The sequence below is a fragment of the Rhagoletis pomonella genome, unplaced genomic scaffold (genome assembly GCF_013731165.1).
Source record: "Rhagoletis pomonella isolate Grant_MI unplaced genomic scaffold, Rhpom_1.0 Rhpom_scaffold_00004, whole genome shotgun sequence".
NCBI classification, from domain to species: Eukaryota; Metazoa; Arthropoda; class Insecta; order Diptera; family Tephritidae; genus Rhagoletis; species Rhagoletis pomonella.
The window spans coordinates 55,478,540-55,500,665 of NW_023458558.1; the positions used below are offsets into that span (position 1 = coordinate 55,478,540).

At 36.0% G+C, this 22,126-nt stretch overlaps 2 protein-coding genes across 2 annotated transcripts; both read right to left on the reverse strand.

The window, feature by feature from the left end:
- Nucleotides 1-226: 226 nt before the first annotated feature.
- Nucleotides 227-979, reverse strand: LOC118738520. Its single transcript, XM_036469456.1, has 3 exons — nucleotides 849-979; nucleotides 473-779; nucleotides 227-406 (listed from the first exon to the last, which is right to left on the reverse strand). Exons 1-3 carry the CDS (start codon nucleotides 977-979, stop codon nucleotides 227-229), a joined length of 618 nt encoding a protein of 205 aa, XP_036325349.1.
- A 9,219-nt stretch (nucleotides 980-10,198) lies between these two features.
- On the reverse strand, nucleotides 10,199-19,223 carry LOC118737830 (prion-like-(Q/N-rich) domain-bearing protein 25). Its single transcript, XM_036468611.1, has 10 exons — nucleotides 18,926-19,223; nucleotides 18,738-18,855; nucleotides 17,772-18,368; nucleotides 17,537-17,656; nucleotides 17,353-17,472; nucleotides 14,612-14,878; nucleotides 14,394-14,543; nucleotides 14,205-14,333; nucleotides 13,999-14,151; nucleotides 10,199-10,885 (listed from the first exon to the last, which is right to left on the reverse strand). The coding sequence occupies exons 1-10, from the start codon at nucleotides 19,034-19,036 to the stop codon at nucleotides 10,782-10,784; spliced, it is 1,869 nt and encodes a 622-aa protein (XP_036324504.1). The 5' UTR covers nucleotides 19,037-19,223; the 3' UTR covers nucleotides 10,199-10,781.
- Nucleotides 19,224-22,126: the final 2,903 nt, after the last annotated feature.

Genomic DNA, 22,126 nt, shown 5'->3' on the forward strand with positions numbered 1-22,126 from the left:
CCTGCATTGGACCAGCACCTTTACTCCACAAAATATCCACTATACTTACCTCATTTACGACGAAAGCAAAATGATATGCAACTATTTTGCGTTCCAATTGCTATAAATTACATTGACGGCTAGATAAAAAAATAAAGTTGTAGTAAAATAAACATTTGTACAAGAACGGACAATTTGATTTTAAAGCAGCTGCAACTATTAACTGCTATTTAGGTTAGTCATACAATTAACCGGAATTCGACCGCTCCGTATTACTACCCGATGTAGTGTTCGAGACATTCGAGGTATTCACGCGCTTCGAACGCGATGCTCTTAATTTCAAAAACTTCATGCCCATCATATAGATTTTCTCGTTGGCGTCTTGTAGAGCAGACGTCAACTCTGAATTCCGCTTGACGGTGTCCTCCTGCCAATAATGTTTTAAATTGTAATCCTTGTATAAAATATAAAAGTTAAATACACACACACATACCAGCAGCTTTGTGCGGTCGCTCAACAACGTTTTGATTTCGTGCATCTCGCGCATCATGGCGTTACGTTCCATCATCTGGTAATCACGTTGCATGCGACATTCATCTTGCAACTCATAATTCTGCTGCTTCAATTCGTACATGGCGCCCAGCAGCTCATTCTGTTTAAGTATTATGGTACGTACTAAATTTTCCAAGTTCTCGATGGATATTTGTGCATCGTTGAGATGTTTTTTGAGTACCCAAATTTCCGCTTTAGCCGCAGCCAATTCTGTGGCCGATACCTCTTCGTTCAATTTGCTGCTGCTGCTGCTGAAATGAGCAGAAATACATAGGTAAGAGTGTGGAATAAACGTGGTAAATTTCGAGGCACTCTACTCCTGTTTGGCCTCATCTTTTGTCAAAGCGAGCGAATTTTGGGTTAACACCGATACATCGCTGCCATCCGAGTTGAGTCCCATTAGCTTTCGGTTTTTCGATGTCACAAAATATTGGCACACACACGACATTTTGCTGTTTGGGGTGGTCTTGCTATTCGTGTTTAAATTAAATTAATATAAAGCGTGTTTAAGTTTGTAAAGTCTTTAAAGTAGCGTGACTGAAATGAATTTTAAAATTTCCGTATCACATTTGACATTGAGAAAAATTATATTTGGGGTCACCAACAGTTTTCTTGTTTCTTTCATTACTCGGAGTTTATACTTTTTTCTGATACGAAAAGAACTGCTCCTTTTTAGAAACATGTAGAAAAAAATTGGTGAATATGTACATATATTCCAGTGGCGGTCCAGGATTTTACAAAGGGGGTTTGGATTTATAGTTGTATCACCTTTTTGATTTACAAATGTGGCTCAACTTTTGACAGAAATCGACTGAAAAATATTTTAAAAATTTTAGGTCTGGCACATGATTCAATAACAGAAAGGTTTTGTAATAAAACAGTCTTCTCGCTCCCACGCATAAAATCGACTGCTTCACTTGTGCAGAATGTTGGACACTCTACAGTTTCTAGTTATATTAGTAGTAAAACCAAAAATTCTTCATAATAAATATTCGTTGGGATCAGCTTCGTTAGCGTAAATTTCTGGAACAAGTCTAGAATAGCGACCGTTTAGCTATAAAATAACCAAAAGTGCCGATTGATAGAACTTTTTTCGCTGATTTCAACGATACCAAATTTATTTGGCGCGGGTAATAAACAAAGAAGATATAAGAGGTTTATTTGCTTTGTTTACTTATATTTTTTATTATCACTTAATTCTTAAAACCCAAACGTAGATCATGATAAAATATGTATATCGAATTAAAGATAATAGCTTGTACCTTCTAAATAATCATGGCGTTTCTTTATACATTCCGGATAATCCCATTTCACAGGCGGAATAAACAGAATGCGTTTGAAATATACGTCAACATATCATGAGGGACGTTCTAAAAAATAAATAAACAAAAAATTTTATTCCAAACGTTCAGAATGAATAAAGAAATGCAGCCAATATAAATTTCTTTACCATTAATCATGCAGTTTTTTCAAAAAAGGTTATTTCATGAAAAAATAACATATGTTCGTTTTTTAGTGGTTTTGGTTTAAATGTATTAAAAGAATTTAAATTATGTATATCAGCTGAAAGATAAATTAAGTATGTTCCTTTGAACTTCGGACTAAAACCTGTGGAACTGTCAAACTACAATTTTACTCTCTCAAATGAGAGTAAAAGGAGAACAGATGCAGAAGTGCATAGGAACGCAAAAAGCACTATTTCCTGTAAAAACGTCAGTCGGTTTGTTTACATGTCATTTGTACAACACTGATTTAGCTGAAATATCACTAAATAATTATTAAAATCTATACATATTCAAACATTTCGTTGTTTACTTCCATTTTTTTACAAATATAAGATTCTTTGCTTTCACCGCTGTTTGTTTTTGCTTGCACATGCAAATCAGCTGATCGTTTGACACTTTTCATGAACTTACAGGAAAAAAAACTCCGTACTAAATCCTGTAACTTCTGACTAGGAACAGTTGCTCAGTTACTCTCTCAAATGCGTTCCCACTTACAGGTTTTATGTCAACAGGAACGACTGCCTGTAAGTTCTGACTAAATCCTGTAAACCGGACTGCTATTGGAACAGACTAATTGATTATCTTTATGGTGACGTTATTAGTTTTTTAATCGGTTAAGTGGTTTATAAGATATTAATGTTAAAAAATCAAGGAATCTAATTGTAACCTTCCAAAACGTCTTAAATTTTACTTGCGCTAAATAATTTTGACATGGTTAAAATGAGCGTAAAAAGTTCTATTGATCTGCATTTTTTGTTTTCGCATAGTTGAACGGTCGGTATTCTAGATTTGTTCCTGGAAATGACGAATAACTTAAATTAAAAATCTATTATTTTACGTATTGCTTAGTATTTCCATTAAAACACCAAATATCGGTACCTTAATATAGAAAGGCCCTATCTCACATCGTCGCTGAAATACAAAAAGCCGTAACTATGTAAAATACCGAAATTCCCGTTTTGATTGAATATGATGTATTTCATCGAATTATAAGTCCCCACATCATTTTAAGCAATAAAAAATTTTTGTCAGTTACGGCTTTTTCGCATTTCAGCGACTATATGAGTTAGGGCCTTTCTATATTAAGGTAACGATATATTGAAAATTCACATATAATTAATAATAAAGATTTTACTTCTAATTGTATACTTTGCGCACTTTCTTAGTACCTTTCTACTACCGTTTTCGCAAAAGGCGATCACATCCTTCCCCTTTCTCCTACTTCCAAAATACAAATCTAAATAAAGGAGTGTAAAATTTTAGCTGTGTTATTGAATCATGGTTCTGGCATATATCGATAAAATAATCTAGTTGGTTCAACAAAATTCACTCTTTTTTGCTATAATTACAAAACTGAGGTGCCTTGGGAAGGTAATGAATCAAGTAATCAGATAAATAGCATTTTTTCAGACACAATTTCTTGTGAAATGGCGATCCATATTCCCACATTTATTTGTATCAAACCATATTCAATAAAATGACTAAGAAATTTTCTTTTTGATAAAATTTTTTTCCGAGATAGAGTCTCAAAGTTCTTATTTGTTATGAATTATCGAAATTACCAAAAAAAGCAAAAACCTAAAAATGTGTTTCGGTCGACTTTAAATGCAAATGAATTGCCGAAGGACCACAAAATTTACTAGGCCTGATAAAGCGGAGCTGAATGGTTGGGCTTGCAACCAATTAATCATATGTATGTAAATTCCTTCTTAATAACGAAATTTCGTGACTTAAATGATTTTACAGCTGTTGGCGGTAGGCAGGAAAAGTAAAAATCATGGCATGTTAATGTCTATTGCAGTATCTTCTCAACAACTAAAGTATGAGGGCGTAATTCATAAAAAATAAAGTAGGCTTAAAGAGTGGCATTTTCATACAAATTTTCGATTTATAAAGCAGTTAAATTTCTTCTTTACTTTTTATGAATTTGGATGTTAGAGTTTCAAAGGTAGAAAACCAACGCCTCCGCCTCCTCCCGGAAATCCGGCACTGATATGTGCAGATGTAAAAGGTAAATAGTATTGTATTACCTATAGTCGATATAAGCAAAATTTCTAAGCCCAAATGTCTAGACATTCACCGAATATCGCCTTCCTTGCAATAATTATTGCCTAATCTGATTTTTCTTGCACTTGCTTTGTTAATTATATATAACATCTCATACTTTTCAACCAATTAAATTCAAGCGCTGAAACACTTTACTTACAAGTAAAATTCCTTAACGCAACAATTAAACTACCAGCACTCACGAGCATCGAACGCTCACTTCAGATTTAGCACGAATTTTCGAGCACATTGGTGTCGGTCAAATAGCGTGATTGAATTTATTTCATACAATTATTTACTACTCAAGTCAAGAACTTATGATGGCAGGTAGTAAGATATCGACAAAGTAAAAAACGAAATCACTTGGTGGCATGAAAGCTACTATGTAATCAATTAAGTAAATTGTCAATGACGGCACAATGCCGCAGGCCACCTTAGGACACTGCATTGTGACGTCATTGGTTAGCGTGAAGGAACTTAAAAGACATTGAAAATGAGGAAAATGATGGCGTAGTCAAATAGAAAAAGCTTGTGCACAGACATACATAGTACGGGCATACATAAAGTCCATAGATTTTTTAATTTCTGTGCTGCTTTCAAGTCATAACTATTGCGTGATGAAAATAGAGATAGAGCCTCTATACCCACTAGAACTTGAATGGAGATCTCCCTAAGTGAGGAATAAAAGAGTACTCCCCTTGACCTGATTTCGGATCAATAAGAGAGATTTGTGGACTTTTTACTCCCTTATTACTCGTTTAGGAGTCAATAGGGACATCTCCTAAGCTAGCAATTAAAGAATGCTCCCTGAGGCATGATTTGGGAGCAATAAGCGAGATTAGTTGGTTTTGCACTCCTGTATTACTCACTTAGGAGTATAATGGGAGATCTCCCAAGTGAGCAATAAAAGTATCCTCCAGGATACATGATTTCGGAGGTATAAGCGAGATTTGTTGGTTTTGTACTCCGTTATTACTAGCTTAGGAGCAAAAATCGATGTCTCCTAAGCGAGCAATCCAGGAGTATTCTTTTTGATTGATAGCAGAGCTATACGCACCTTCTTCAACATAATTTTGTGTTTTTGGTAAATGTATGAAGAAAGCAAGACAGATAACTGATGTGTACATTCATACTTACATACATATGTATTTCTTATTGAAAATTTTAAATCAGGAAACAATCAAATTAATTGGAGAGCAAATCTTTAGAGCCGCTGGTATGTACGATAGCATTTGTTTAAACTTATAAATGATTGTATTATTTAACTCAAAATATATTTCAGATTACGGGGCCAGCAATTAAGGCGTCTAAGTTCTAGCGTTGCAATCTTGCCCCGCCCAGAAAATTTACTGGGTACAGCCGGAAATTTGTCAAGGCGTGAATCGTTTGGTCCACTCCCACTAATTTTAGTTAATAATGTAATAATACTTATTTATGTTTTTTTCTGTTTTTGTAATAATCAGCTTAAATCTTGTATTTATGTGCATAAGTATGATTAAAAAATGAAATAAATGAATTGCGTAAAAAGCAAAATCTTTTTAGCTTATGTAAAATGCTCGTTATGGAGCAATGTGGGAGTAGTCTTCCATTACTCCATGAGGAGGAATTCGGGAGTATAGAGGCGCTCTTTTATTACTCGTACAGGAGGTTTCCGGGATGACTCTTATGGGCGTACTCCCTTAGTACTCGTTAGGGAGGAATGTGGGATATTTTCTATGTGCACTCCCTTGTTGTCTTTTTGGGAGGTAACTAACGGAGTACTCCCGTATTGCTGCATTAGGAGGTTTGTGGGATGATAATTCTGTGTGTGCTCCCCGATTGCTCGTTTAGGAGGTAAAAGGGATTACTCCCCCTCCTAGGACATCCAATGTTAAAGGGAGTATACAAAATTACATGCTTATACACAAAAGCATAGGGAGCAATGGGGAGTATTCGTATACTCCCAAGGGAGTACTCACCGAGCAATCGTACGATGCTCCCAAGTTCTACTGGGTACCTACATATGTATGTATGTATACGTACGTGTACACGTGTACACTACAGTGTATAAATACACAGATTATAAGGATAACACACCCTTGTTATTAACTTAGTATGACGAATGAATTATGTACGTACATACATATTCATATGGATTTAGAGGTATGATATTGAGATTGACCTACCGTAAGCTGCCGAATTAAGGACGTATAGAGAATTCGGTACAATTATTATTTAATGTTTTTTCAATCAAACCAATAATAATAATATATTGGCGCCTACACAATATGTTAGCGTTTGGCCGAGCTTCTCCTCTGATTTGTAGCGTGAGCCTTGGACATTGTCACATAAAGGCGATTGCATTTTCGTGAGAAGCTTTTTTATGGCTAAGTAGTAACAAAAATAAAAATGTTTTAACTAAAATAACAATAACACTATATTGCGAATGAAAAACATTTAAACTTTAATATGGAAAATTTTACTCATACGCCCTGTACGTGTATGTACGAGTAGGGCCAAGTACGATATGGCGTATGAGTAACATTATTTCATGCTCCTATTTCATACAAAAACAAGTAACAAAGTCTAAGTTCGGGCGGAGCCGAACATTAAATACCCGGCGCAAGTATTAAATATATGTTTTTCACCTTTCCGAAAGCTACCGCTACATGGTAAACCGGGGTGTATCCATTTTGAGTAAATTATTGTCCTTAAATTTCGAAATATTGAAGTTTCAAGCATTTCTGAAATTTACTGTTACATGGAAAGGGGCCGTAATTTTAGTTCGATTTCAATAATTTTCAACGTTTTGCTTCTATGTGGCAAGCACAATAACCACACCGAGTTTGGTACAAATTGCTAGAACGGTTACCGAGATACATATATGTGATCATAAGTGGGCGGTGCCACGCCCATTTTTCAAAATTTTCTCTTAAGCGTATTTCTTGGTAGAGAATTGTTGCAAGCATCAATTTTGAATAAATTAGCTTTAATATTTACTGATTTATCGAAGATTTCGTATTTCTCTAAATTACCGTTATATGGCATGTGGGCGTGGTTATTGTCCGATTTTAAAAATTTGCGGCCATTTCGTATGTTATACCAAGGTTAACAACTGTGCCAAATTTGGAAGAAATTGGTGCAGCGGCTACCAAGATATACACATGTAACCATAAGTGGGCGTGGCTACGCCCATTTTCCAAAAATTTTTAATATTCTTATTTTTCGTCTAAAAGTTATTGTAAATATCAATTTTGAGTGAATAATCTTGAGTAGTTACTAAAATATCGCAGTTTTCGTATTTCTGAAAATTACCGTTATATGGGAGGTAGGCGTGGTTATTGTCCGATTTTGCCCATTTTCAATAGCATCCGTCCTACGCCCGAAAGAAGTGCATATACCAAGTTTCGTTAAGATATCTCAATTTTTACTCGAGTTATCGTGTGCACAGACGGACAGACAGTCAGCGCTTAATCGATTTCTCTTTTCATCCTGATCATTTATGTATACATATGTCTATATCTATCTCGATTCGTTTTGCCTGTTACAAACAACCGTTATGTGAACAAAGTTATAATACCCTTGTGCACAAGTGCGCTCGGGTATAAAAATTATTGCACTTTTTCATTTGGCCATTCACCACTTGTTTATTTATCCATCGATTTTCATCGTTAGTAGCATGCTACAATAATTTTTAGAAGGTAATTTCACTTAACAATTTTTGACATAAACCGAGTCTGTACCAAAAGCGCAATGTGGCCGATGCTAATGCTACGATATAGAATTTGGGGATTTTCGCTTATTATTACAGATATTTTTCAACAGAACATGAAGATATTTATATATTTGATAATTGATCACTTCATTTTTAATATACATACATATACGCATTTAATAGATACTTACATACCTGCCACTGCTAATCACATAAAAAACATATCGTCGATATTTTTGCAAAACCGCCCATCGACCAATTGCAAAGCCACTCAAATTCCACAGGAGAGCGAAAAAACGGGTTTTTTTTTGAAGGCATTGCCTTGATAGGCGGTATTTTCTCTCGCAATTATTTTACAAATCTGTTATTTTAATAACGATTTTACGATTCTTATGCATAAATCTCGATGCCTGGAGTTCAAGGTAACCAAATCTCATTTTTGTCACAATGGCAATTTAGGCGGTTTTGAAACTGGTTTTTCTTGTTTAAAATGTTTTAGATCCACACAACAGATTAGTCGGAGCAATTAAGTTGGTGTAGTGTGCGCTCCTCCATACATCTTCATGTATTTACATATTTTAAATGAGCCCCAAGTATTTAAATCGGCGGCCGATAAAGTCTGTGGTGTGCGATGGCTCTTTAGTTGTATCCTTACATCTATTCCGTGTGGTGCAACATCCATGGAAGCAGCAGTTAATTTTTTAATAATTTTTTAAGAAGATAATTATTAAAAAAGTATTTGAGAATTTCTGTTAGGCTTTGCTTTGTTTTATTTCTCCAACGTCAAGAGCTGGATTTTTTTTTTTTTTTTTGAAAAAGTTGGTAAAACAAAAAATACGAAACACGTTGTCTGTCAGATAGCTAAGATGGCGGATTAGAAGAAGTGAAACTACCGTCTGATAACTATTGTACAAAACATTTGCTAGTTTTTAATTTTTTCCTTGATAAAGGACCGTTTTCAGCTCTCAAAGAAAACCAAAAATTCATATCAAGTGACGCATAATGAAATAAATTTTCTTCTATCAAAATTTATTAAATCAATTTGCAGCTCTCAAAAAAAAAAACACTTGTACATTTATTTCTTCAAGAAAATTTACAGCAAAAGCAAAGTGCTTTTTCAAGCAACAGAATTAATTAAAAATATTTCCTGTGATTTTTCTTGACAGCTGGGTGCCAATTCCTGTTCTGCGAAAACGTGAAGTGAAAACATTTTTCATCACTTCACATAAAGGCTGCATTTCTTTATTCATTCTGAACGTTTGGAATAAACTTTTTTGTTTACTTATTCTGTAGAACGTTCCTGATGATATGTTAACGTATATTTCAAACGCAATCTGTTTATTCCGGCTGTGAAATGGGATTATCCGGAATGTATAAAGAAAAGCAGCCAAAAACACGATTCTGCTTTCAAATAGAAAAAAAATTAATATGTCAAAAATTTTTCACTGTGAAACTTTTTTTCACAAAGTTTTGTAGCTTTGAAAAAGAAAAGTTTTTCTCAAAACCACCATCTTGTGATAAAGAATATCATTGCCTTAAACTCACAATAATTTACAAAATAATTACTTGCTAGCTAGGAAAAGCCTTTAATGATCGAGAATCGCTTAAAATGATATAACGAAACGATAAAGTGAAAAAATTAAATTTTCATTTACATTGAATTTTTCATTTTCACTTCACGGTTTCATTGAACCGGAATGGGCCCCGGGATTATAAGCTTAAAGTCCATTGCTGGCATTTTCTCGTAAAATTGTAAACGTTTATGTTGTTTTACACCAAAATTGATACCAAATTACATTTAATATAAGTAAATATATTTACAAATCGTGATTGTTTTTATTTTATTTTCTGCCTTTATTTGAAAGCTTGTTTTTCGATTGCCAGATGAATTACATTTATACAAAAAATTATATTTGTGTGACTTATTTGTAGGGATTTTATTAAAAATGAAATGGCAGCATGATTCTCTCACAGCTCTCTTTGCACTTAGCAATTTAACTTAGAAATCAAAAATCTATAGTTATCCAATTTTTAAGTGAAGATGTTTTGTGGGTAACTACATACACGGCGCTGCTTATTTGCCAGATATACAATTTTCAAGTGAAGTCAAGTCTGAGTCTTGCATAACTGAGCTTTTAGAACTTTTTTCATAAAAATGAAAATATTTTGTGTAATTGACCTGATTTGGTTAAACGGTATACAGATCCATAATATTCAATCCAATGTTAAGTTCCGAGTTTTGAGTTAACTAGAAACAAAAAATCCTTTTTAAATTAAAGGAATTGATTACTAATTACAATTCCTTGTAATTTGTAATTCAGAGTAATTCAATTCCGAAAGGAATCATTACGACCCAGCTCTGCCTACGGTTCCTTTCTCTTTCTTTAAAAAAAAAAAGCAAAATAAAAATTCAATTGAATACTTAGTTTTTGGCAATAAGTTCAAAAGATTTATTGACTATAATCTTAGACTAAAACAAGTTTGTTAAATATTTCATAGTCATGCATTCACATGTGTATGTATGTATGCAAGTATGTGCACAGGCACGCAAAAGACCTTAAGTTACTTAAAATTGAAAATTGCATTCTCTAATTTACATGATTGCTTTTCTTAATATATTCGTTAAAAAGTAATTAAATATATGTAAATTAACGAGTTATTGCAAAAGTTTTATAATTTCGTTCACGCTGATTAAAGTATTGCTTTTGGAACTGTTGTAGTTTTTTTTTTATTTTTTTATTTTGTTTTACTCCTTTTACTGCTTCTTTCACTCAGCTAATACTTTTTGCGTATGTTTGTGTTACTTCAACAGAATTGTGAGATTTAAAGCTGGCGTTGAATTTTCGCACAAAGCAATTCTTTTAATTAATTTCATGTTGCAATGCTGCATGTATGTATGTATGTATGTATGTATGTTTATATACACGAGTATGTAAGTTTTTCCTTCGGCTTGCGAAATAATTTGCGCTCTTAATTTACCCAAACTGCAACTACATATATGAAATTTAATCATAATAAGCCTGTTTAATTGCGGCACTTGTTATTAAGAAAGCTGCTCCTATTAATAGGAATGTTATTATTTTAAGAGCACTTGGCCTTCCGGAAGAATCTGAAAAAGATAATATTTATGCATATTTAGTTAAGTTTACATACTACATATTTATGTATACAAGTTTTTATCTGTATATTTATGTGTATAAATGAGTATCAAATGAAATGCATTCTTTCATCTGTTTGCTGCTTAAGCATTGGCATATCTTCGTATGTGTGAAATCCTTTTCATATATATGTATATGCAGTTACAGTTGTGCAATGTGCGAAATGCAGTAAAGTATTCGAGTGGAGGAGCCGTGGATCACGGTAGAAAGAGAGGAAACTTCGGTGGGGCCACTCCGACCTATTGGCTTTAAGGGATCACTGAAGTCTACAATGTCTGTTCACCAGTAGGTCGTCTGTTTTGGAGCAAGAGGCTCATTATGTAAACGAGTATTCGGTTAAAAAAAACCGTCCATGTCCCAGCATTGGGGGATGAGACCCCCTCCACCTTTTGATGACGACCAGGGCAAACGTTTAAAAACGTTGGACGGGGCAAGTCAAGAAACACGTGGGGCTTTGCGACGTCTACATACTACAACTGTCATTTAACCGGGCGCAAATTCGGTGCTAGATTTGGGGTGGGAGAGATGCTTCGTCGCCGAATACTGTCGTTCACCCCGGTTGACGAACGTCTAGCCACAATCCATATCAAGGCGAGATTCTTCAACATCTCGCATATCGGCGCCCATACCAGACAGAAAACAAGGACGAGGCGCCCAGGGAATTATGCTATGAGCTCTTAGAACGTACATTCGAGTGTTGCCCCCGGCACGATATCAAAACCGTGCTTGGCGATTTCAATGCCAAGGTGGGCAAGGAAGGGAACTTTGGCGCCACTGTCAGAAAATTCAATCTCCGTGCTGAAACGTCCGGTAAAGGACTGAGGCTGATCGACTTCGCCGTACCCGAAACATGTTAGTATGCAGTATTAGGTTCATACATAAAAAGATACATCAAGCTACTTGAATGAGTTAAAACAAAACATCTTTTTGTCGCTTAAAAATGTTTTGTTTCAACTCATTCTAGTCTATTGACGTAGCTTAGCACTCATAATAAACTTTTAATCAAGCTACTTGGCTGTCTTCAGATCGAAAAACGAGAAACCAAATCGACTATGTTGTAATAGACAGTAGCACGCTTCTAGTGTTTAAGACGAACGTACACTCCGAGGACCTCTGTGTAGCAAAAAATAAGCGTTCTACAGCGCAAGGAAAGCTCCACGTCAAAAAGGTGCAATAAAGAGCACTCTTTAACAAGCAGTAGAACAACATTTCCCGCTCATTACGAACCGCGGCCGAAGAACTAATTGGATTTCAGCGAGCCCGAAAGAACAACTACTACGATGAGGAGTGTCAATAAGCTGCAGAAAAAAATATGCTGCCAGCAGGCCACGCTACGATCGGGCGCAACGCTAGGTATGTGGGACCAGCATAGCGAATTGAAGAGGGAAGCGAGACGTATTTTCTGCAATGAGAAGATAGAGGCTAAAATATGTGATTTCGGAGAGCTTTAAATGCTGGCGGTCAGGAAAAACGTCCGAAAATTTTACCAGCCAGTTAGACTACTTACCATGATGGCCTAGTGACCAATATCCAGAACGTACTTAAATTATGGGGTGAACCCTACTGAATGGCAGCACCACTGATAGCAGTGGACAAGACGAACACGATCCCATAGCCGATAACGACGGAGTTGACGTTCCACCACCTGACTAGGACGGGGTACGAATAGCGATTATGCGGCTGAAAAACAACAAAGATGCCGGAGCTGACGGCCTGCCAGCCGAGCTATTCAAGTTCGGTGGCGAGGAGATGATAGGGTGCATGCATGAACTCTTATGCAGAGTATGATCAGATGAACGAATGTCCGACGACGGGAATTTAAGTGCGCTCTGCCCAATCCACAAGAAAGGCTACCCCGCTATTCCCGGCGACTACCGTGGGATCAGCCTTCTAAGCATCGGTTACAAGGTCTTATTGAGCGTATTGTGTGAAAGACTGAAGCCCACCGTCAGTGAACTGATTACGCCTTATCAGTATGGCTCTGGAAAATCCAACAAAGATCAAGTATTTACAATACGCTAATTCTTGGAAAAGACCCGCGAGAAAAGTATCGACATCCACCATATATTTGTCGACTTCAACAGCTTTCGAAAGCTCTAAAAGCAGTTGCCTATAAGCCTCGATGTCTGTATTTGGCATCCCTGTGAAACTGATACGGCTGTGTTAAATGACGTTGAACAATACCATCAGAACTGTCAGAATTGGGAAAGACCTTTCCCAGTTGTTTGCTACCAAACAGCGACTCAGACGAGGTCACTTTCTTACATGTGAGATCTTTAAAATGATATTGGAGATGATAATAAAAGCTACAGAACAGAACCGCTCAGAGCAAATTTTTTACAAAAGCGTGCAATTGTTGGCGTACGCCGATGGCATCGACATCATCGGGCGCGAAGTCAGTTTTGCCTTTTCGAAGTTGGATAAGGAAGCAAAGCGAATGGGTCTGGTGATAAACGAGGAAATACGAAGTATCTCCTGTCATCAAACAAATAGTCAGCGCATTCGACTAAAACAGCAGCCTATAAGTCACTCATCATGCCCGTACTGGTATATGGCGCAGAAGCATGGAGAATGACAAAATCCGATGACGCGGCTCTTGGAGAAGATTTACGGACCTCTACGCACAGGCGGCGGCGAGTACCGCAGACGATGGAATCATGGGCTGTATGAGCTTTACAATGACACTGACACAGGACAGCGAATTAAAATACACCGACGCTCCAGGGAGGGACGTCCCCACTGCGAAGGAAAGACCAAGTGAGGGAAAGTTAGAGAATTATTCCTATGCTTAGTTGGTTACCAGAGTTATAGGATTTATCCAGTTTAATTTCCTGCGACGGATCAGACCTACATATATATATAGATATTCTACCGTTTTTCTCATTCTTAATGAGTGGGCATTGAAAGAGGCTTTATGGTGATGACGCCCTGTTAAAATATGATGCTTTTTAAATCTAAATACCCGCCCGATGTTATATTTGGAATATAGTACCCAACATGATATTTTAAGCTCTCAATTAAATGTTAGACGTTCTACGAAAATCTCACTCCATTTATCACTTACTTTTGGTACTGGATACCACACGTATACAAGTCTTCTTTTCTTCGTCCGCTTGGTAACTAAATTTGCATTGGCAAACCGAGTTGCGACATTCAACATTTTCTGGCTCCTTTTCGACAAAACATTGAGTGGACCGTGCGCAGGCATCACCTAGGACTGAAAACGAAACAAAAATTAGAGAATATTAAGATGAAAGCAAGAAATTCTACCTTTCTTTTCTTCACAACGACCAGATTTAATGTGTTGTTCGGACGTGCAGGAACATTTCTTATCGATGCAGGTACCCAACAATGGTGTGCATTGCTCCGTTTCAATGCACTCATCATCTAGTTCCTCAGCTGCAAGTAATTTAATTCAACATTATTGAAATGAAGCAATTTTGCATTAAGTAAACTCACCTTCCTTTAGGCACTCATCCTTAAAGTGTACATATCCCTTTTTACATTGACAAGCCTTGTCTTTTTCCTCACTTGTCGGTGAGGTGAGATCACAAACTGAATTATCTACCCCACCACATTCGACGTCCGTTTCACAATCAGCGCCAATACCTAGTAAATTATTTTTTCAGCATTATTATTTTTTCATTCCTTGAGCTTGATGGCTAAAGCTCATTTACCTGGTAGACATGTATTATTCTGCACAAAGAAGTTATCCTTGCAAGCACAGTAATTATTCGTACAGACCGCATTGGCCACAGTCCCGCAGGCATCATTCGACTCACAATATTCGCCTAGTCCCTGCTTGTAGACGCACAGCTGCCGCAATTCATCATACTCCGCATATTCATCACAGGTGCAACGTCGAGGTATTTGCGTGGGACAATATGCGGCGCCGAACGGACTACATTGACTGTCCGAGGTACACGATAAGTGATATTGGATTGCTATGGCGAACATAAAAAGTAGAAATTTTATATTTGAGTACTGTAAACTTTGCAATATCTATTTAAATAATTTAAAATTACAGAGTATATACATATCGATGGTCCTGTGCAATAACGACACAATTCGAAATGAAATTAAAAAAATAAAAACGGTTACTACTGTTAATAGGCTCTTGTCTCAAGTACCAATTTGTTATACTAAAATTTGATGGACTCCAAAATTTATTAAAAAGTTAGAAATTTTGTTGAAACTTTGTAGAAGTTTCATAATTTTTGCACAAAGTCCGAAATTTGGATTTATATCGCGTTTGTTAAGTAAAAGTAATTAGCTATACTTCCATAAAAAATTTACGAACATTAAATAATCTAAAGAAAAGTGGGCAAAACTTACTAAAATTTCCCGTCCCAGTTTTATTTGGTTCACTGTATGTGTATCTCGGTAACCGATTTATAAATTTGTATCAAACTCAGTACAATTATTGGTCTTGCCACAAAAAAAAATCCATTCACTTTCGACACTTGACAAAAAGTTGTATAATTTTTAACCGACTTCACAAAAAGGAGAAGGTTATCAATTCGTCAGAATATTTTTTTTTTGTTACCGCATAACTTTGGTTAACCGATTATTCATTTTAAGGAAAGGTGTTGCCTCACATACTAATTTGGTTTAAATCCGATAATTGGATCATGAAGAAATTAACGATAATTTTAAATTTTTGTATGAGAATTGAAGTCGGTTTTGTTATTTAAAAAATTTAAAAATTACTTGTTCTATTATGATTTTGTTTCTTTTATCATTTGTCAGTTATTACGTGCCATAATGTAAACTACTAACTCCTTAAAAGTAGTAAAGGATTTATTTTTTTTTCAATTTTGAATTTTTTGTTATTGCAAATCATGATTTTGCACATTCGTTTTCTGGTGCGACGATTTATACCACATTTCAAAAAAAGAGTAAGGTTATAAATTCATAGGAATATTTTTGTATATATGTTGCCGGATAACTTTGGACCACGTGAACCGTTTCGATGATCACTTTTTTATGATGATAGAATGCAAGAGGGAATGAGGGAATTAACGGTACTTCTAAATTTTTTCGGTGGAATTGTTTGCTAAAAAATTACTTGTTTTTTAAACTATATTTGATATTTTTCCATGTCCAATAAATAAATCAATATAATTCAATAAATTGGACATATGTATGTATGTACATTAGGGCAGTTCAACTTTTGTGGGAGATCTTTTCGACAATGTGTGCTTAGTACAGAAGAATTCTACGTTTAAATTTAAACGTTAACGTGTTACGTTAAGCAAATTTGCCGAAGAAACCATGGGTCTAAAATCAATTTGGAGTTTTCCAAATTTCGAAAATAGGTTTCTTAGAATTTTGCTGTAGGGTTGTAAAGTGCTTAAATTTTGTATAAAAACATTCCAGAAGGTGTTTTTGGCATGGGGAATCCATTTCTGCATTTATCTTTTTCTTTTTTTTCTTGTAACTTCCACCAGAGGCCGTGAAAGGTTTCACATTTCTTCGAAACTAACTTTCGAAATTTTTCAAACTTCAAATTGATTTTAGATCTATGGTTTCTTCGAAAAATTTGCTTTGAATTACAAATATAAACATTCCATGCTATACGCGCATAATCAAAAAAAATAGTTGACCTGCCCCAATGTAAATGTGTGCATCAACTAAATACAAACAAAACGAAACTGTATAATTTTGAGTCGCTAATTTAAACTCTAACACTACGTTTGTTTATTGAAGATTTCTGAAGCTAAATATTCTTTTGTGATAAAAACTATTTATTGTTAACGAATTTATATCAATTTTAATAAAAACTTAATTTTGTTCATATGAAATACAGTATATTTTGCTTTGCTGCCCTTATGCTTAAGTGCACATTTAAGATACCTACCCCAAAATGCGCATCTGAGACATTATTTTTAACATTTATAAGGAAACTGCTCCGATAGATGCATTCAACATACCTGCACATTGGCGATAGCTGCCTTAAAAATTGTGCAACTAGTATCAATTATCAAAGAAAGTATTACGTTTACCTGCACTGGCCTACAATTACCTAATTTTAAAAGCTTTTATTTATTTTACTCATATCGCAGAACAACGGAAATGGCTATTCGAAAAAAAATTTCGCTTGCATTATTTTCTACGTGATAAGTGCTTCTCCATTATTTGGTTTCATAGGGATTCGGATACCTTCCTAATTGAAGTAGTAAAGAAAATTCGCTTAAGTGCCTTTTTCGGTTAGGTGCACAAGTTTTTCGTGCAAAGAGGGTTGTGCAGCTAAGCTAAATATACTGTACATAAAAATCTTCAAATCTCTGGCGGCACCATTAAATGATAACCAATTTTAAAATAAAAAATACGAGCCAACTTATTTTCGATATTCTTCAGTTCTAGGAAGGTGGCTGGAAAAAAATTTTTGACATTTTAAGGTGGACTGCATACTTACGTTTCCTACATGAGCGTAAATTACGTTCGTAGAAGTAATTAGTTTGGCAAATACATTTTTTTGACGATGTTTCGAATGTATGCTCACATTCGTTGGCACTCTCCGCTATCTCTCCAAGCTCTGCAAAATGAAAGGATGATAGCATTTTCATTTTTTTTTTTTTTGCCTCCAAGTACTAACTCACCCGCAAAACATTTCCCATTACTTGGATAGTACCCCGAGCGACAGAAGCATATATTGTGTGAGCAAATCGAATGCGGAAGTCCGGCACATACTTGTCCATTCTCCGTGCAAGAGCTGCCGTCTGATGAGGGAAAAAGTGTAAACATTTATAAAATTAGGTACATATTTATGTACATACATAGATATGAATGTAAAAGTGTTAATTTCAAGCAACACAACAAAATACAAGTACATACATTGCTTATCGTCCGTATCGTCATCCGTATTTGATAGAGTCGAGAAAGTCTTATCCTCATAGTCGTAGCGGAATGCGGAATGACGTTGTCGGTATCGTGAGAAACGTCGACTGCTCGTACTCGATGTGGTGGCAGTACCGACATTTTTCACTAACGGTGTCAATGGTTTCAACTCAAAAGCATCGATACTAGTTTGTACCGCAATTTCACGAGATTTGCGCGTTTGCTCACTTTCATGTTCCTCCTCTTGCTCCGTTTCGTTTTCTGTGTCGTCCGTCAAATCACTACGACCATTCACCAGCGCTAACGTATCTTTGCTGGTACCGCTGGTTGTTGGAGATTTGGAGAGTTGTGATGTACCGTCAGATGATGGTGATTTCTCATTGCCAACATCCGTTTTCGTATGGGTGTTTGTGCTTGACGTGCCGAGATTTGTATTGGTTCCAGTGGGCGTTGGTGTATTTGTTCTGGCATTTAAGACGGTTTTCGATGATTCTGAGTCACTTTGCGATGTCTCGGCGCATACTAAATTATTGCATTGCACATTTGTTCCTAATTCTTCACAGTCCGCATGTACGACACAGGCATCGCCAATTTCTGATGAAAAAAATATATAATACAAATTTTTCATATGTAGCTACATATCATCGACTGAGTTGAAGATCGCTCTATCTGGGCAACCGGTTCGAAAACGGCCTATCTCAGCAAATTTCTGTAGAATGCGCTATTTCAGAATTCGGTTTAAGCATGCTATCTCAGAATTTGAGTCAAAAATGCCTAATCTCAGCTGCCACTTCGGAAATGCTCTATCCCAATATAAATTCAAAATATCGGTAGCTGAGATAGGGCTTTGTTGAACTAATAGCTCGCTTTTCAAAACGAGTTCTGAGATAGGACGACTTTCAACCGTTTGCTATGTGAGTTTTTTAATTTTTGTTCGAACTTTCGCAAATCATATGCACTTACTCATTGATTTACGACGACATATGTTTCCATTTCTTTGATAATAGCCATCAGCGCATTGGCAAACATTATCGCGACAAGTAACCGATTCTCTATCATAGCCAAATATGCAATCCGTATCCTAAAAAATTAATTATAAAAATTTGTTGTAGCACACTTCCATCTCTCCCTCTTTGCTATGCATTACTCACTGTTTCGCAGGTACTATCCAAACCATTCAATAGTCTACATCGTCCACCAACGTATGTGTATCCATCGGCGCAATCGCAGACCCCGGATTTACAGCTGGCTCCTGATGGCATAAGATTGCATTGAACTGTGTCCTCGCATTGGTCACCAAACAGTGACGTCTTCAGACATGTTGTTAAGTTGGTCGCAAATACAATATTGAAACTGCCACATTCACAGTTTGACGTCTCTGTAGAGCATGTTGAACCGGTGGCCGTGCATTCAGAGCTCGTCTCACATGGCCAGATGACTGCGTCGGCAACTGTTAGAAGAGACAGGAGATTCTTATTAAAATTACAATTACAAGCATAACTGCAAGTACTTAGACATTTTGTCAGAACAACTTTTACGGCTAATTGTTTTTAGTTAAACGTGATATTTTAAAGAAAATACTAAAACGAGTTCTATTGCCACGCTTTTGCAAAGATAAGTTGTAGTTTAAATTACGCATTTAATTCATAAAATTACTGTATATCTGGAAAAACGAAAGTCCGCAAACCCATTGTTTCTTTTCCCCTTATTAAGCACTATAATCGCCTGCCGGATAAGGCCGAGATCTTTTGCGTACTGCATCATTCCATCTACCCGAACATCGGTTCCCATCAACCATGTAAACAGGATTATACTCATATATCTTGCGTATACTATTTCGCCCAAAGCTTCCAAGGACATCTGATCTCTGTGGAACATCGTCCTCGCTTCCGCGCCCTATGAAAGGTTGATTATGTTAATGGACCTATCTTAAACTTTCTTCATTGGGATACGACTTTGCTTTTCAATTGACTGCCGAGCCCAATGTTCTACCTATAGGCAAGAATGTTCCTTGAAATTCAAGCTGGCATTAGTGACTTGTGCCTCAATTCAAAACTACCTTTGGGTATTGCCAGGAGCTACATTTTTGTCTAGCTTCCATTCAACTCCCGCCAGATGCCGTAGCTAAGTTGCGAACTTTGCCGCGTTGGTACCAAAGTTCGATCGTTGGCACGAGCAACATCCAAAAATGGAAAATATTTTACTAAAAGCGATCGGTTCCGAGTATAAAGATATAATTCCCTCTGTTAACAACATCAAGACGCACCCCACAAATAGGAATAGAAACTTGCACAAAAATGTAAGTGCCAAATATTTATTATTATTTTCTTTCATTTACCTACAGACAGTGCCGTATTCAGGGGGGAGGGGTGCGGGGGGTTTGGGGGTAAAACTACGTGTCAGTCAGTGGCGGCCCCACGGGGGGAATTTTAATACGGGGCATATGTATGCATAATATGGCATCTATGTATTAAAACACCCCCACAGCACTAGAATCCATAATAAAAATATCAAATTTCGCTAACATATATGCACTCCATCAATTTTTGTAAATTAACACATTGACTCAATTTTGCACACATATAATTTATAAGAGATTTTTGCCACGTTGCAACTCGCTGCAACCCGTTTACCTACGTTAAAGTGTCGGCTTTTGTTATAAATGAGTAAGTAAGTTGGTTTTTTGTTATTAAAATACCATGAGATGCGTTTTGGGAAATAAAAATAAAAACAAAAATATTACTGCAAAAGCTATGATGGGGCTTTTAAACCGTGAAATAGCGAAAATAACGCATGTGAGCCAATCGACTGTTAGCCGTATTATTAGAGGCACTACTAACACGCAGATTGCAAAGAAAACGGTGGAAATAAGCCGAAAATATCCGAGGTAGAAGGGTCAAAACTTAGGCGTTTAATAGCGTTAGACAGAATATATTTAGCGGCTGTGGGGTGCGTTAGTGGAGATGCTAGCGTAATGATCATGGCGATGGTGAAGAAAGAAAGCAACTTCTGTCAACCAGGGACATTAAGCTAAGGTGAGCATTCTCAGAAAAAAAAAATTATTGGACTCATCCAATCAAAAAGGTCCAGGAATTTTTGCAATGTCCGTGCATTTCCAACTTTGTCTTAATGTTATGTACAATTATAGGTTATTTGGTCAGATGATGCCAAAATTAACCGCTTCCAAAGAATGAAAGATCTTGGTTTTGTGACAAGAGCGGAAAAACTATTAAGCCTTCGCACATTCAACCGAAAGTAAAGCATGCATGTGGGGCGATGAGCGGCTGGGGACGCATTACAGCGAATGGCGTCGGACCACTACTTTATGAATCATTCTTCGCACGGTCCACACGCTAGCATCTGCAAGTGTTCAACGTCGCACAGTGGTACAGCCCCATACATTTTTTTTTGGAAAAATAGAACAACATTTATGGAGACAAATAAAAAAAAAGCCAAAAATTGGCGAAATCGATTTATTTTAAAGCATACCTCCTAACCTAACCTCAAAAAGGACTTAAAAATGCAATAAAAAGTGCACTGGTGCACATATAACTCCGAAATTTTGCCAATATGTTTGTAATAAACAGGTAACGGATTATTGCGAGTTAAAAACTCAAATGGGGAAATTAGTCAAAGATTCAAAGTATACATTTTTGATATAATGAAACTCGTCGTTTTAAGTACAAAACCGCGTATCAACAAAATGCAAAACCGCGTATGTGAGGTTGCATAAATTATTTTTTAGAGAGTAAAAATAGCGTGCATGGTTCACGATGCGTGCGCGCTGTGACAAATGTTGCTGTAAGTCAAAATCAGAAAAGGTCTAACACATTTTTTTTTACAAATATTTTCTTCAATAAATGCAGTTTTCGAAAATATAAACGAAATGGAAAACACTCATTGACAACATATTTTTAATGCACCTTGAATATTTATTATGTTTAAATTTAAAAAAGAAAATTTTTTCTAAATTATAAAAAAACATTGTTTTAAAGCTCTAATGTCACTACGCTTACAAAAAAACAAATTCATCAACTTTCGTCAAATACTTTAAGAGGAAATGAATTTTGAAAAAAAAAGATTGCTCAAAAATATATTTGCTTATAAAAACTTTAAAAATTAAAATTTTTCAAAAAAATTCTCACAATCCCTTTTACATCTATAAACCTCTCTACCCACTAATTTTCACGCAAAAATTCGAACTTGTCTGAAATCCGAGGTCCAGTTGAGAAATTTTCACCCAAATGAAAGTGGTGTTTAAGGACGTCCATAAACCTAGCTGACCCAAGTCGCCAAAAATCAATAAAACCTAGCTGACCCATCGTTAAATTTAGGTTTTAAATTTTCCAGAT